Raw genomic sequence first — 16,574 nt, 5'->3', positions numbered from 1 at the left:
GGGGGGTGGTGGAGGAAGAGAGGGGGATAGTGGATGGATGGAACCCTAGCGTTTTGATCCGGGAGGGTTTCGGCGTTTGAAATGACCAGGTTTCGAATTTTATTTTCCGGTGCCCGGTCGGATGCGTATGGGTGTAAGGCTGACAGGTGGGCCTGGACGCCCGGTCAGGTTAGGTCATGCCGCGACGTCACACGGCCAAATATGCACCGTCGATCTCGGGCGCCCTTTCGGCAGCGAACGGCCGATCTACCCATCTACTGGATCGCTGGCCCCAAATTGTTTGAGCCGGGTTTGTGGACAACAAAAGATCTGGTCCAATTAATTTTTTTCGAAGACCGGGCCTCTGCGGCTCTGCATCATCGAAGAGATGCATAGGACTTTATTTCCATTTTATTTTATTTTATTCAATAAACAATAGGATAAACTATACATCAAACAACCTCAATCCATCATACACCTATAAACTCGATAATGAAAAAAGAAAATCTCATCAGGATCTTATGGTATGCCCAACTATACCCATGGTCCAGATCTCAGTTTACAGTGGTGATACAAGAGGGAATCAAATAGATACAAATGGTATTTCAGATACGACCCCGCTCGTTGTCATCATCGATTTGATAGATGCAACACCGCCCCACGATTGTACCTAGATCTACGGTTTCCCCCGGAACATTTATGTAGGCGCAATAGATTTGCAGTGATGTCACCTTCAACAAGGTTACGATGCCCACGGGCGCTTCCATTGTCAGCCTAGCCAAACGGAGCTTCGCCCATACCCACTAAAAGCACAAAACAACACTCCACCAATTAGGTATCAGGAGTATCACCCAGTCACCCTATAGTGAAGCAGGATCACTCATCTAGACTAGCAGACTCTCACTGAACACCTTGTGTCCTAGCTTCATAAGTCGTCTCCTCCATCGAACCGGTGAGCCATCTCCAAGGCATAGATCCGTATAGTCATTGCCACGCCTATGATACGTTGCAAACGTATCTATAATTTTTTATGCTCCATGCTTGTTTTACACCAATTGCTATATGTTTAGTTTACACTTCGTGGCATTTTTATGCATTTTCTGGAACTAACCTATTAACAAGATGCCACAGTGTCAGTTCATGTTTTCTGCTGTTTTTGTATTTCAAAAAAGTTGTTCTGGAAATATTCTCGAAATTGGATGAAACAAAAGCCAAAGTTCCTATTTTTCTATCACGAAGACGGAGTTCGAAGGAGAGACGAAGAGGTGCACCGGGGAGGGCACACCATGCCTAGGCGCGGGCCCCCTGGCCGCGCCTAGGGGTGGTGTGGGCCCCCTGGCGCCCACCGATCTCACCCTTTCGCCTATAAATTGACATCCTCGGGGGCCTCCATCCACGAAAAGTTCCGCAGCCGTCACCATCATTGACCCTAGTTCGGGAGGGTTCTGAAGCTCTTCCCGGCAACTTGCTAATGCACTGCCCCAACTTGGACTAATACATACTTGTGATTATACCCCTTGCAAGCATCCGCAACTACAAGAAAGTAATTAAGATAAATCTAACCAGAGACTTAAAATTTGAGATCCTACACTCCCTCTGGTTTCCCAACAGGGGTTTAGGTTATTGTTACTCAGCAACCCCACAATTAGTAGCCAAATACACGATGCATTCTACTAGACCTTTTTTAAAATTTATAAAATGAACATTTTTTGAACGGAATTTTTTTAAAATTTTAAAATCTAAATATTTTTGAAAATGAACAATTTCCAAAACTAGACAATTTAAAATGCCAGCACACGTCGTGCTCCACCTCGAACCAAAGCATCAGCATCTATACCTAATAATAAAGAAGCTCAGGTTTCTGCCAAAATTTTCGTCTAACTTTTTTGGGACGATTTTTCCCTCCCACGAAACTACATATTACGGCACAGCTGCCACGCCATGTTACTTACCGGTTTGTTTATTTCGGTGTTTGTTTGTCAATCGATCGCTCGGGGCTGCTTCCGGCTTCCGCTATCTCTGGGCCGAGTCTATTGCTACCGATGCAGCCCAGCACATTCAGGCACAAGTATTTCTTTTGTGTCAATTGTTCCACATTCTTTTGCGTCAATAGTCCCACATCGCTCTTATATACTGAGTGTGAGCAGTTTATATACACACGTTTTTTTGGTTACAACAAGCTGCCTTGGAAACTACAAGCAGCATCTATCAGAAGCGAATTTAAGAAGGAAATTGTATCGGAGGCAAATAAAAAAAGGATAACACCTGCAGGATCAAAATAATTTGGGAAATTGGAGAATAAAAGGAGATGCCAAGAATTTGGGAAAAGAGGGTTGGAGGACGAAGGTCGCCTCAGACTTCGGAAGAATGGTGGCGACGTGGAAGGTCGAGGGGGTCGGCAAACTCTCAGGCGGCGGGGGGTGGCTGCAAGACTTTGTCTGCAGCTAGGGTTTGCTTCGAGTTGGGCCACCGTGGGGCAGCTGGGCTATGGATGGGCCTGGCCGGGTTGGAGCTCTTCTCCTCTCTTTTTTCAAAACATTATTTTATTTTATTTCTATTTGTTTTAAACCGTTTTCAAATAGGTGGGAGGTCTTCTCCTTTTTTTATTCAAAATATTTCCTTTTATTATACTACCTATGGACGCAATTAATCGATGCATCCGTCCGCTAATGACATGCATGCACAGCCCTCCCGTCGATTAAATCCGACCGAAGGGAGTTTCATATGATCTAAATAAGCATTCCATAAAAATCAACCCGGTGCAACGCACTGGCACATTTCCTAGTCTTAAGTAAATCTCAAAACCGTAAAACCTAAATCAGCATATCCAAACCACCTCAAATGTGTTTTGGAGGCCGAAAAATAGCCGTGCAGCCTAAACACCGCAAAAGAAATCCCAAAACAACATATTTCCTTTGTTGGCCCACTGTAAGTTTTTTTCCTGTTTCTTCTCAAACCACTTGGGTGCCTCCCGTCCAAGCGTGCCGGCCGCCCGCCCAGCCCCGCTGCTGGCTGGCGCTCCCTCGCCGGCCGCCAGAGCGCACGCCCCCACCGGCCGCGCCGCGCCCCGCTCGAGCTCGCCCGGCCGCGTCCGTCCCTGCCGTGCCTCGCCTCGAGCTCGCCCGGCCGCGTCTGCCCCTACCTCGCCCCGGCTGTGGCCACCCCTATTTTTTTTTAGAAATAGGAGTTCGATGCGGGATCTGAACAACGTGTTTTTCTCTCCGAATCGGAAATCGGCGGTTATTATGTGCACGTGGGAGATGCTCTGAGCACAGTAACTGACCGATGTTTCTCTCTTCCAGCGCGTCCTCTTTCGCTTGCTGAACGTCGGGGAGGTTTAGCAATTGTTTCCTTCTCCGTTGCTGGGCCGCGTGCGGATTGTTTTTAAGTGGGCCGGTCTGATCCTGCATGGCCAGAGACGCTGCAGACGAACGGTCGGTCTATCTTCATTGCCCGGCGTACCTACCAGACCGGTTGCAATTTAGTACTGTAGTTAAGATAGCCCGCCGAAGGGCAATCTGTCCCCCAAATTTTGCCCTGCGTCGAGCTCGGTAATCAGATCCATGGCACCCTCCACCATCTCCTTCCACCCTTCCACCCTCATGTCCGCCGCCGGATTCCCCGACCGGGCCATACTCTGCAACGCGGTGCGCGCCTCGAAGCACCGGAACGCGACCACCGCCCACTGCGAGACGAGCGAGGGCCATACAGTCGAGGTCTCCTTCTGGCTCGTCCACCCGCCGGCCGTCTCCTACCTGAGCGTCAACTGCCCCGGCCTCGACGAGTCCCACTTCGCCGACAAAACGGATCCGCCCTGGCTCGTCTGCGCCGAGGCCGCCTTCGTCCTCTTCACCGTCACGGTCCGGGGCACCACCGACCACTTCGTCTACACAGCCGGCCCTGCAGGGGACCGATCGCTGCAGCTGCTCCCGGACCCCAACACCGGACCCTTCACAAACCACACATATGCCCTCTTGCCCCGCGGCGGCGACAGCTTCGACGTGGCCTTCCTCGACCGCAGGTGGATATCCCAAGATGATGGCTGGCGGTTCCATGCCTCGGTCTTCTCATCTGAAACACAGTCTTGGAGGAGGAGCATGGTCTCGTTGCAGCACCTATCCGAGTCTGACAAGTCACTGTGCGGCCATCACAGCTTGTCCAAGCAGATCGCGGTCGGAGGAGACTCGCTGGGCTGGGTTGATCTCGCGAGTGGTATACTACTTCTCCAGGACCTCTTCGATGAGCACCCCGTCATCAGGTTTATCCATTTCCCTGAGTCGAGGGTTCGCTTCATGGACGACGACGGCATCCCGCACTACCCCGATGAGTATTATTGCAATGTCGCCTGCTATGACGATCTCATCAAGTTCATCCACGTAGAATTCGACGACCCTGCTATCCGGACCAGCGGTCAAGGTTGGAGAGCCACCATGTGGAGTAGGAAGATCTCTTGGAACAACTGGCGCCGCTGCTCCACTGTTGATGTTGCTAATATCTCGGTTGACCAAAGCTATTCTGATTTATTGCCTGTGCTACGGAATGATGAGATGCAGCGACTGGAATTGGAGAGACTGATTTTCCATACCCCGGTCCCGAGCGTACGCAATGACGATGTTTTTTACATGATGGCCAAGGTGAATGGTAAAAAAGACACTGCCTGGGCCATCGCAATTGACATGAAACGTGCGGCTGTGGAAGCAATGGCCCCCTTTTCTGCTCAAGTGTACAGTCTCGTTACAATGTACCGTCCATGCGTCTTCCCCAAGTACCTCAACATGACCCCAGGTGATTCTTTCTTCATTGTATTTATCCCCATGCAATTTGACCAACAATGCCAGCTTCTGAATTCTTGATTGTCTGTTGGTTAGATGTGCATAGGAAAACATTTCACGGTATCAGTATTGGCGACTGTTTGTGTTCATTAATCTTAGCTGTTTGTTCATTGATTCATACATTTTGATGCATTAGCAATGAACATGAGGCCCCAGCCAATACTAAAAAAAGTGCCATCAGCATGGACCCTCTCTCTAGCGACCTCTCTCATGCATGCAGGCAGCTTGGGGGTACATGAAACACGCATCACATATCCTGTAACTCAATTGTGTTTGTCTTTCATCTTCTTGTCAGATGCATAGTGAAATAGCAGTTGATATCGTCGACGGATAGTCAAGGTGGATCATGAGATCATTTATGATCCGACTCACCCATTCCTCTAACCAAACAGGAAAAAATAACTAATTGTTTTCGAATCTGTTCCATGAACCAAATTAAAGTATCTAACTATCAACAAATAGACAACCTCAAGTGACTTGTTCAGCACGAACTACCAAAACTATCACCAAGTCCACTGCAGCAGCCTAGTGTTGCACCAATCTGCCAGAGCCAATGATTTTTCGGCATCACATTGCCTGTCCTTTATGCCATGTCTCGTGTTCCAACCTGTATTTATCTCTCGGACACTATTTTACCAGTGTGGTATGGATTGAGAAGTTATACATATTTCTTCTGTCACTTTTATGTAACAGTTTGTTTGTCCAATTTTTTGCAGGGGCAGGCATGGGTAATCCAGTAAATGAGTGTTTTAAGCGGTAATTCAAAACATTGCTACCCTTACCTGTTCCAGTTTTGATTTTTTTGATTTGCATGATGTTTTATTTCTGCTGCTTCTGTTGGATGCCTGTTGCCAGGTTGAGTGCGAAGCAATGTCTGTTGGAAGTGCTGTGGACTCTAGACTGGCTTCGAGAACTCGGTAACTAATAAGTCGACTTCTTGATATATGTTCTTTATTTGTCTTGGTTATGTGCCACATGTGCAAGTGCAGTTGTGCAGCCAACATTCACCAAGTGCATATTCAGACCGTTGACTTACAATTAATTTCATTAACACCATTTGCCAATATCTTCTCAGTTTAATCCGCAACATTACACTAAATGGTTGCTCAAGTCAAGCATACTATGCTTGCAACTATATGCAATTTCACCCTTCATTTGTGTGTTCTTTAACTTTGTCGTCTAAAATGTTAAGCAAGAGCAGCCTATGAAGTATTAGGAAAACATTATTAGCTGCTGCAGATACATGTTGCAAATCACCCTTCATTTGTGTGTTCTTTAACTTTCTCATCTAAAAAGATAAGCAAGAGCAGCCTGTGAAGTATTAGGAAAACATTATTAGCTGCTGCAGATACATGTTGCAAATTGGCTGCCATGATTCATATCTGTTTGGTCCCTTGCAGATCAAGTCTTGGAAATTGAGAGGTCAACTTACAACACCTGTAGATTGCTACTTCAGCTTTCTCCAGTATCATCTCTTCGTTCCAATATCGAATCAGTAAGTTCTGTTCTTGTCTCACAGATTTAAGTCCATGGCTTCATGTTACAAGGTGCATCTTTGTTCTTTTTTGCTAATATAAGCCTTTGAGGTCAACTGTGTCTGTTTTCATTTCTTCAAAGTTCAAACTATGTACACATGTTTTGACAAGCTTTGAATTCTGTAATTTTGACCAGACTATGCATAGTTGCATACAGACTTTGTTTAACGTATTTATAAAGCAATTGCTGCAGATTTGAAATTATAAACTCTCAACTTGACTGAATCCTAAGAAAATCTTGGTGCAGATGGTAAAATGTGCTTCGTTCTGTAATGGTCAAGGTGAAGCTGCATCCAAAGCCGTGAACTTTTGCTTAAGGTATAGAGATGTGGAAATCTGCAGCAGCTTGTTGGTGAAAAACTAACTTCCTAGGTTTATATTCTCTGACCAGAGTGTCTGGTGTTTCCTAGAGCCTTGGATGATTTCGACTTGGCACTACATGAATCACCATGTGATCTGTCCGCATCTGTTGAAGCCATCAGGTTCAAAATCAGGGATGTCCTTCAAGCTCTAGACAAGTATGGGAAACATTGTTCCAACTTACTATTAGAAGGAATCATTCGTTTTATGTTTTGCTAATCTTGTACTTGCTCAATTCGTCCAGTATATTGCAAATCGTGCCACCGACATTGATAACAGAAGAAGGGACACCTGGAGAAGGAAAAAGAGGAGAAGCACTATCGGAAACCTGCGAGAAGCCGGATAATGAATCTGACAAGTGGCAGAAAGAGACTTCCAAGCCCAGTAACTCTCGAGTGGAGAAGTATCAAGAGAACAAGGGGGCATGTGACAGGAAAGAACGAAGAGCCATGATGGTTTGGGATGTCAGGTTGCTGATTCTCATTGTCTTATTTCTGGCATCGCTCGTCTTCACTGGTATGCCATCATCTCCCTTAATCATGAGAAAGGCCCTGTCTTAATCCCTCTCCCTATATTATACATGGAATATATTTTTAGGAACCAAATCTTATTCTAGAACGGATGTTGCACATGGTCTCGGCTATGTGGTTAGAGAATGATCCTTATTCCAGAAGGTGCTGGCTGCCACATAAGGCTTCTTGCTGTTTGGGTGCTGTACCAAGTTGTTTGTTGTTGGTAGATTCAGGTTTTGCTCTAGAATCTGTTGAAAGAAGTCTAAATCACCCCCCTAACTGTCATGTCTCGGACGCTGACACCCGTAACTTTAAACTGGGTCAAATCACCCCCCTAACTATGCAAAACCGGGCAAATTACCCCCTTAACTACCGATTGCCTGTATTGTCCCAGGTTTTGGACACGGTGGATTGGTTCAGCCGGACCAGATCGAGCCGAACCAGATCGAGACGCAGCTAGGCAAGGCCCATTCCCCCCACCCCCTTCCGATTGTTGACCTTGGCAAGGCGCTCGTCCCGTCACCCGGCTTCCTCCTCCCAAAATCCGGTAGCCTCCTCCTCCTCCCAAATCCGTCCACCGCCGCCTCCTCTCCAAATCCGTCCACCGTCTCCTCCCCAAACCCTGCGAGCGAAATTTGTTTTACATGGTGACATGCATGCCATAAACATGATTATCAAGGAATTTACACAAAATGTGAAGTTTACAATGTGCCTTTAAGGTTTAGTCGTTGTGCTACCCCTTAAACATGATTATCATGGAGCCGATGATGCTCTTTACCCCCTTTTCCATGTGCTAACCATACGGGTTCTTGCAAGAAAAATAAAATTCACAATGTCTTGTGCGTACTAACCGCCGCGTCAAGCAGGCGGTGCTCTTTCGTGGATGATCCAAGAGAGAGAGACCGAGAGAGCAACGTGTTCGCACCTTGCTGAGAAGAACCAGAGGTGCAGGCGGCGTCCTGGGAAGCGTTGTGGTTCGCCATCTAGATGTAAGCAAACAGGTTCTTGATCGGCTGCTTGGACGCCCCGATCTTCTGCAGTACATGCATCGCCAAAAACTCCCACTCCACCGCCGCCGGGAGCTGGCAAGCGCGCATCTCGGCTAAGCCTCACGCACTCCCCTTGGAGACAACTCTTGGTCGTGGTGCCGGAAGAACTTCCAGACTTGGAGATGGAATCCACTATCCGAAGTGGCAAGCCGTCGTTCGCGGAGGTTCTTGCGGAGATGGAGGCCACTATCGGAAGTGGCAAGCCGCCGTCTGTGCGGGCGTCACGGGAGCGAGGGGAGCACGGCGTGTGCACCTCCTAGGTATCTTTGAAACATACATCAACTTCTCCTTTTGAGAAACCAGATTTTATGCTTCTTTTCTAGCCTCCTCGCGCGGCGCCACCATGGACATGGACTTCGCCGCGAATGTGTTCCGTGGCGATTTCTCGATGAACTCAACACCACAAAATGCGTTCCGATGAAGTCTGTGTCAACGGAGGTGGCGTACAACTCAGAGGACGAAGCAGATGTCGAGCATATGGACGACAATGACATCTAAGAGGACAAAGAGGGCAACGGGTAGTGTCGTGAGAGCCAACCCGATAGAGAGGAGGGGTTTGCCATGGATGTGTTTCTGAAAGGATTATCTACACAGGTTTAGGGTTTTATGGAGTAGGGTTTAGGGTTGACACAACCTTGAGGGACACGACGTCGAGATAGGCGCTGTGATCACTAGGAATGGTGCTGCGAGCGGCGTTGCCATGGCCGTGGCAGTTCGGACGGAGGGATGTACAACCCTGGACCATTGCTCATCGGGGATGTTGAGCCCTCTCCCGGGAACTCAATAGATGCTGTGCGGGCCAAGAATTACGAGGAGTATGACGGAACAGATGACCCAATTGCTTACCTGGAAAAATTCACCCACGCGGTGAACATCTACTATGCTGCTGGTAGATGATGGAATCACCATATCTGCTGGATAGTATCCACTTCCGGACGCAACACTTACAGATTTAATTCTGTCTAGATTGAAGATAGTGGCCTTGTATATAAAAACAATGTATTTATGTATCAATTGGAAATCCAAGGCAATCCTAATTATTTTTTTGTTTGTTCACAATACATTTTGTTTTTCCCTTCAAGTGCAACACCAACCAAATAACTCAACCAACCTCCACCTCTATGTGTCACCCACACTTCCATGCGGTAGAACTAGCAGTCACGCCCACGTGTTCGCGAGGGAGGGGCACGGTGCCAGCCCTTGCTTTTTCCCAATCATCCAAAATCCCTAACCCCACTCCTTCCTCTCACCACTCTGACGATGGCCCTTCCAATCGGCAAGGGCACAGGTCCGATGGGTGCCATCGACGGGAGACACGCTTGTCCCCGACATCGCTTTCTCCAAGATTGCCGCACCTCCATCTCCCAGGTCAACCCTGTCTCTGGACCTTCAATGTTGCACGTGGTTGCTCCCTAGGACGAGTGCACCAAAATCGACCCCTCAAGGAGGGTTGCTTGTCTTAATCTTTCATCTTTTTTTCCATGTGACACATGCATGCTATATCATAGAGGTTCATTTGTTTCTTCTTTTGTCCCCTGTGACGAGTTTTCTTCTTGATTTCAGTAGATCTATTTCTCCCACCATGTTTTTTCTTCTTGATTTCAGTAGATTCATTTCCCCTACCATGTTCTGGTTTTTTCCAACTGCAATTAATCTTACACGCTTTATTAATCCCAACTGGATGTTGTAGCTATAGATCAGGATGAATCTATTTAAAATATTTGTAACATGTAAACCCTTTCCTAACATACATATTTCCAAATAGTATTAAGCATCATCGCATTTTGAATGCTAGAAAATCATGGAGAGCATATGATAAGTTAATGCAATTTGGAAATATGTATGTAAGAAAAGTTTCGTTCTTATCTATAGCTACAACATCTAGTTGCGTGTAAGATTAATTGCAGTTGGAAAAAGCCAGAACATGGTGGGGAAATGGATCTACTGAAATCAAGAAGAAAAAACATGATGGGGAAATGGATCTACTGAAATCAAGAAGAAAACACGAATCATAGTACCAATACATTTTAGATCCGGCATTTTTCACAGAGAAAAAAATAAGAAAACAAATGAATCTCTATGATATAGCATGCATGCGTCACATGGAAAAAAATATGAAAGATTAAGACAAGCAAACCTCATTGGGGGCTCGATTTTGGTGCACTCATCGTAGGAAGCAACCACGGGTGGCATTGAAGGTCCAGGGGCAGGGTTGGCCTGCACTGCAGGGTTGGCCTGCACTGCAGAGGGAGATGGAGGCGCGCGCAATCTTGGAGGAAGCGATGGCGGGGATGAGCGCGTCTCCGTCGTCGATTGCACCCATCGAACCTATGCCCTTGCCGGTTGGAAGGGCCATTTGCAGAGTGGTGAGAGGAAGGAGTGGGGTTAGGGATTTTGGATGATTGGGGAAAAGCATGGGAGCCAGGCCCCTCCCTCGCAAACACGTGCGCGGGACTGCTGTTTCTCCCGAATGCGCGTGTGGGGACACGTGGAGGTTGGTTGGTGTTATCACTTGAAGGAAAAAAAAAATTGTGAACAAAAAAATAATAATTAGGATTGACTTGAATTTCGAATTGATACATAAATACACTTTTTTTTATATAGAAGGCCACTATCTTCAATCTAGACAGAAATACAACTCTTGCTAGCATGTGACAGGAAAGAACGAAGAGCCTTGATGGTTTGGGATGTCAGGTTGCTGATTCTCATTGTCTTATTTCTGGCATCGCTCGTCTTCACTGGTATGCCATCATCTCCCTTAATCGTGAGAAAGGCCGTGTCTTAATCCCTATCCCTATATTATAGATGGAATATATTTTTAGGAACCAAATCTTATTCTAGAACGGATATTGCACATGGTCTCGGCTGTGTGGTTAGAGAATGATCCTTATTCCAGAAGGTGCTGGCTGCCACATAAGGCTTCTTGCTGTTTGGGTGCTGTACCAAGTTGTTTGTTGTTGGTAGATTCAGGTTTTGCTCTAGAACCTGTTGAAAGAAGTCTAAATCACCCCCCTAACTGTCATATCTCGGACGCTAACACCCCTAACTTTAAACTGGGTCAAATCACCCCCTACCTATGCAAAACCGGGCAAATTACCCCCCTAACTACCGATTGCCTGTATTGTCCCAGGTTTTGGACACGGTGGACATCAGTATTGGTCCACGTTGGCATGGTTCAGCCGGACCAGATCGAGCCGCAGCTAGGCGAGGCCTATTCCCCCCTCCCGATTGTTGACCTTGGCAAGGCGCTCGTCCCGTCATCCGGCTTCCTCCTCCCCAAATTCGGCAGCCTCCTACTCCTCCCCAAATCCGTCCGTCGCCGCCTCCTCTCCAAATCCGTGCACCGTCTCCTCCCCAAACCCTGCGAGCGAAATTTGTTTTACATGGTGACATGCATGCCATAAACATGATTATCAAGGAATTTACACAAAATGTGAAGTTTACAATGTGCCCTTAAGGTTTAGTCATTGTGCTACCCCTTAAACAGGATTATCATGGAGCTGATGATGCTCTTTACCCCCTTTTCCATGTGCTAACCATACGGGTTCTTGCAAGAAAAATAAAATCCACAACGTCTTGTGCGTACTAACCACCACATCAAGCATGCGGTGCTCTTTCGTGGATGATCCAAGAGAGAGAGAGAGCAACATGTTCGCACCTTGCTGAGAAGAACCAGAGGTGCAGGCGGTGTCTTGGGAAGCGTTGTGGTTCGCCATCTGGTTGTAAGCAAACAGGTTCTTGATCGGCTGCTTGGACGCCCTGGTCTTCGCACGCCTGCATCGCCGCCGCCTCGCCGATCCCGGCGAGCCGATGCTTGCGCTTGCGGTTCTGCTTGCTGCCCTTGCCGCCCTCGAGCTGCGACAACTCCCACTCCACCACCGCCGGGAGCTGGCAAGCGCGCATCTCGGCTAAGCCTCACGCACTCCCCTTGGAGACAGCTCTTGGTCGTGGTGTCGGAAGAACTTCCAGACTTGGAGATGGAGGCCACTATCGGAAGTGGCAAGCCGCCGTCTGTTCGCGTCGGTTCATGCGGAGATGGAGGCCACTATCGGAAGTGGCAAGCCGCCGCCTGTTCGTGGCGTTTCTTGCTGTTGCTGGTAGGTTCTCGCTAGTGGAGCTCATATTCAATATCTGCCCGTCAAGGTGGAGCACATCCAAGTGCGGGCGTCACGGGAGCAAGGGGAGCACGACATCTGCACCTCCTCGGTCTCTTTGAAAACAGACATCAACTTCTCCTTTTGAGAAACCAGATTTTCTGCTTCTTTTCTAGCCTCCTCGCGCGGCGCCACCATGGACATGGACTTTGCCGCAAACGTGTTTCGTGGCGATTTCTCGATGAACTCAACACCACAGAATGTGTTCCGATGATGTCTGTGTCAACAGAGGTGGCGTACAACTCAGAGGACGAAGGAGATGTCGAGCATATGGACGACAATGACATCTAAGAGGACAAAGAGGGCAGCGGGTAGTGTCATGAGAGCTAACCCGATAGAGAGGAGGGGTTTGCCATGGATGTGTTTCTGAAAGGATTATCTACACATGTTTAGGGTTTTAGGGATTAGGGTTTAGGGAGTAGGGTTTAGCGTTGACGCAACCTTGAGGGACACGATGTTGAGATAGGCGCTGTGATCACTAGGAATGGCGCTGCGAGCGGCGTTGCCACGACCGTGGCAGTTCAGACGGAGGGATGTACAACCCTGGACCATTGCTCATCGGGGATGTTGAGCCCTCTCCCGGGAACTCAATAGATGCTGTGCGGGCCAAGAATTACGAGGAATATGAGGGAACACATGACCCAATTGCTTACCTGGAAAAATTCACCCACGCGGTGAACATCTACTATGCTGCTGGTAGATGATGGAATCACCATATCTGCTGGATAGTATCCACTTCCGGACGCAACACTTACAGATTTAATTCTGTCTAGATTGAAGATAGTGGCCTTGTATATAAAAACAATGTATTTATGTATCAATTGGAAATCCAAGGCAATCCTAATTATTTTTTTGTTTGTTCACAATACATTTTGTTTTTCCCTTCAAGTGCAACACCAACCAAATAACTCAACCAACCTCCACCTCTATGTGTCACCCACACGTCCATGCGGTAGAACTAGCAGTCACGCCCACGTGTTCGCGAGGGAGGGGCCTGGTGCCAGCCCTTGCTTTTTCCCAATCATCCAAAATCCCTAACCCCACTCCTTCCTCTCACCACTCTGACGATGGCCCTTCCAATCGGCAAGGGCACAGGTCCGATGGGTGCCATCGACGGGAGACACGCTTGTCCCCGACATCGCTTTCTCCAAGATTGCCGCACCTCCATCTCCCAGGCCAACCCTGCCTCTGGACCTTCAATGTTGCACGTGGTTGCTCCCTAGGACGAGTGCACCAAAATCGACCCCTCAAGGAGGGTTGCTTGTCTTAATCTTTCATCTTTTTTTCCATGTGACGCATGCATGCTATATCGGTTCATTTGTTTCTTCTTTTGTCCCCTGTGACGAGTTTTCTTCTTGATTTCAGTAGATCTATTTCTCCCACCATGTTTTTCCTTCTTGATTTCAGTAGATTCATTTCCCCTACAATGTTCTGGTTTTTTCCAACTGCAATTAATCTTACACGCTTTATTAATCCCAACTGGATGTTGTAGCTATAGATCAGGATGAATCTATTTAAAATATTTGTAACATGTAAACCCTTTCCTAACATACATATTTCCAAATAGTATTAAGCATCATCGCATTTTGAATGATAGAAAATCATGGAGAGCATATGATAAGTTAATGCAATTTGGAAATATGTATGTAAGAAAAGGGTTTACATGTTAAAAATATTTTGAAAAGTTTCGTTCTTATCTATAGCTACAACATCTAGTTGCGTGTAAGATTAATTGCAGTTGGAAAAAGCCAGAACATGGTGGGGAAATGGATCTACTGAAATCAAGAAGAAAAAACATGATGGGGAAATGGATCTACTGAAATCAAGAAGAAAACACGAATCATAGTACCAATACATTTTAGATCCGGCATTTTTCACAGAGAAAAAAATAAGAAAACAAATGAATCTCTATGATATAGCATGCATGCGTCACATGGGAAAAAAAAGATGAAAGATTAAGACAAGCAAACCTCATTGGGGGCTCGATTTTGGTGCACTCGTCGTAGGAAGCAACCACGGGTGGCATTGAAGGTCCAGGGGCAGGGTTGGCCTGCACTGCAGAGGGAGATGGAGGCGCGGCAATCTTGGAGGAAGCGATGGCGGGGATGAGCGCGTCTCCGTCGTCGATTGCACCCATCGAACCTATGTCCTTGCCGGTTGGAAGGGCCATTTGCAGAGTGGTGAGAGGAAGGAGTGGGGTTAGGGATTTTGGATGATTGGGGAAAAGCATGGGAGCCAGGCCCCTCCCTCGCAAACACGTGCGCGGGACTGCTGTTTCTCCCGAATGCGCGTGTGGGGACACGTGGAGGTTGGTTGGTGTTATCACTTGAAGGAAAAAAATTTATTGTGAACAAAAAAATAATAATTAGGATTGACTTGAATTTCGAATTGATACATAAATACACTTTTTTTTATATATAGAAGGCCACTATCTTCAATCTAGACAGAAATACAACTCTTGCTAGCATGTGACAGGAAAGAACGAAGAGCCTTGATGGTTTGGGATGTCAGGTTGCTGATTCTCATTGTCTTATTTCTGGCATCGCTCGTCTTCACTGGTATGCCATCATCTCCCTTAATCGTGAGAAAGGCCGTGTCTTAATCCCTATCCCTATATTATACAAGGAATATATTTTTAGGAACCAAATCTTATTCTAGAACGGATATTGCACATGGTCTCGGCTGTGTGGTTAGAGAATGATCCTTATTCCAGAAGGTGCTGGCTGCCACATAAGGCTTCTTGCTGTTTGGGTGCTGTACCAAGTTGTTTGTTGTTGGTAGATTCAGGTTTTGCTCTAGAACCTGTTGAAAGAAGTCTAAATCACCCCCCTAACTGTCATATCTCGGACGCTAACACCCCTAACTTTAAACTGGGTCAAATAACCCCCTAACTATGCAAAACCGGGCAAATTACCCCCCTAACTACCGATTGCCTGTATTGTCCCAGGTTTTGGACACGGTGGACATCAGTATTGGTCCACGTTGGCATGGTTCAGCCGGACCAGATCGAGCCGCAGCTAGGCGAGGCCCATCCCCCCCTCCCGATTGTTGACCTTGGCAAGGCGCTCGTCCCGTCATCCGGCTTCCTCCTCCCCAAATTCGGCAGCCTCCTACTCCTCCCCAAACCCGTCTGTCGCCGCCTCCTCTCCAAATCCGTGCACCGTCTCCTCCCCAAACCCTGCGAGCGAAATTTGTTTTACATGGTGACATGCATGCCATAAACATGATTATCAAGGAATTTACACAAAATGTGAAGTTTACAATGTGCCCTTAAGGTTTAGTCGTTATGCTACCCCTTAAACAGGATTATCATGGAGCTGATGATGCTCTTTACCCCCTTTTCCATGTGCTAACCATACGGGTTCTTGCAAGAAAAATAAAATCCACAACGTCTTGTGCGTACTAACCACCACATCAAGCAGGCGGTGCTCTTTCGTGGATGATCCAAGAGAGAGAGAGAGCAACATGTTCGCACCTTGCTGAGAAGAACCAGAGGTGCAGGCGGTGTCTTGGGAAGCGTTGTGGTTCGCCATCTGGTTGTAAGCAAACAGGTTCTTGATCGGCTGCTTGGACGCCCTGGTCTTCTGCAGCCTGCATCGCCGCCGCCTCGCTGATCCCAGCGAGCCGATGCTGCGCTTGCGGTTCTGCTTGCTGCCCTTGCCACCCCTCGAGCTGCGACAACTCCCACTCCACCACCGCCGGGAGCTGGCAAGCGCGCATCTCGGCTAAGCCTCACGCACTCCCCTTGGAGACAGCTCTTGGTCGTGGTGTCGGAAGAACTTCCAGACTTGGAGATGGAGGCCACTATCGGAAGTGGCAAGCCGCCGTCTGTTCGCGTCGGTTCATGCGGAGATGGAGGCCACTATCGGAAGTGGCAAGCCGCCTCCTGTTCGTGGCGTTTCTTGCTGTTGCTGATAGGCTCTCGCTAGTGGAGCTCATATTCAATATCTGCCCGTCAAGGTGGAGCACATCCAAGTGCGGGCGTCACGGGAGCGAGGGGAGCACGACATCTGCACCTCCTCGGTCTCTTTGAAAACAGACATCAACTTCTCCTTTTGAGAAACCAGATTTTCTGCTTCTTTTCTAGCCTCCCCGCGCGGCGCCACCATGGACATGGACTTTGCCGCAAACGTGTTTCGTGGCGATTTCTCGA

At 47.7% G+C, this 16,574-nt stretch overlaps 1 protein-coding gene across 1 annotated transcript; it reads left to right on the top strand.

Annotated features, from left to right (window-relative positions):
• Positions 1–3,542: 3,542 nt before the first annotated feature.
• LOC124670971 lies at positions 3,543–8,527 on the top strand. Its single transcript, XM_047207428.1, has 10 exons — positions 3,543–4,764; positions 5,528–5,567; positions 5,667–5,728; positions 6,212–6,306; positions 6,594–6,664; positions 6,757–6,864; positions 6,951–7,222; positions 7,446–7,523; positions 7,613–7,765; positions 8,259–8,527. Exons 1-10 carry the CDS (start codon positions 3,543–3,545, stop codon positions 8,525–8,527), a joined length of 2,370 nt encoding a protein of 789 aa, XP_047063384.1.
• The last annotated feature ends 8,047 nt before the right edge of the window (positions 8,528–16,574 follow it).

Source organism: Lolium rigidum, chromosome 7 (genome assembly GCF_022539505.1).
Source record: "Lolium rigidum isolate FL_2022 chromosome 7, APGP_CSIRO_Lrig_0.1, whole genome shotgun sequence".
Lineage (NCBI taxonomy): Eukaryota > Viridiplantae > Streptophyta > Magnoliopsida > Poales > Poaceae > Lolium > Lolium rigidum.
Note: the sequence above shows the minus strand (reverse complement) of the source record. Positions and strands in the feature narration are given on the sequence as shown.

What these genes read in the sequence shown, in the direction of transcription:
- LOC124670971 (XM_047207428.1), top strand. Translation starts at nt 3,543, where the DNA reads ATGGCACCCTCCACCATCTCCTTCCACCCTTCCACCCTCATGTCCGCC. An exon ending in GTACCTCAACATGACCCCAG is followed by an intron (nt 4,765 to 5,527) that starts GTGATTCTTTCT and finishes AATTTTTTGCAG; the next exon opens with GGGCAGGCATGGGTAATCCA. An exon ending in TGTCTCGGACGCTGACACCC is followed by an intron (nt 7,524 to 7,612) that starts GTAACTTTAAAC and finishes GTATTGTCCCAG; the next exon opens with GTTTTGGACACGGTGGATTG.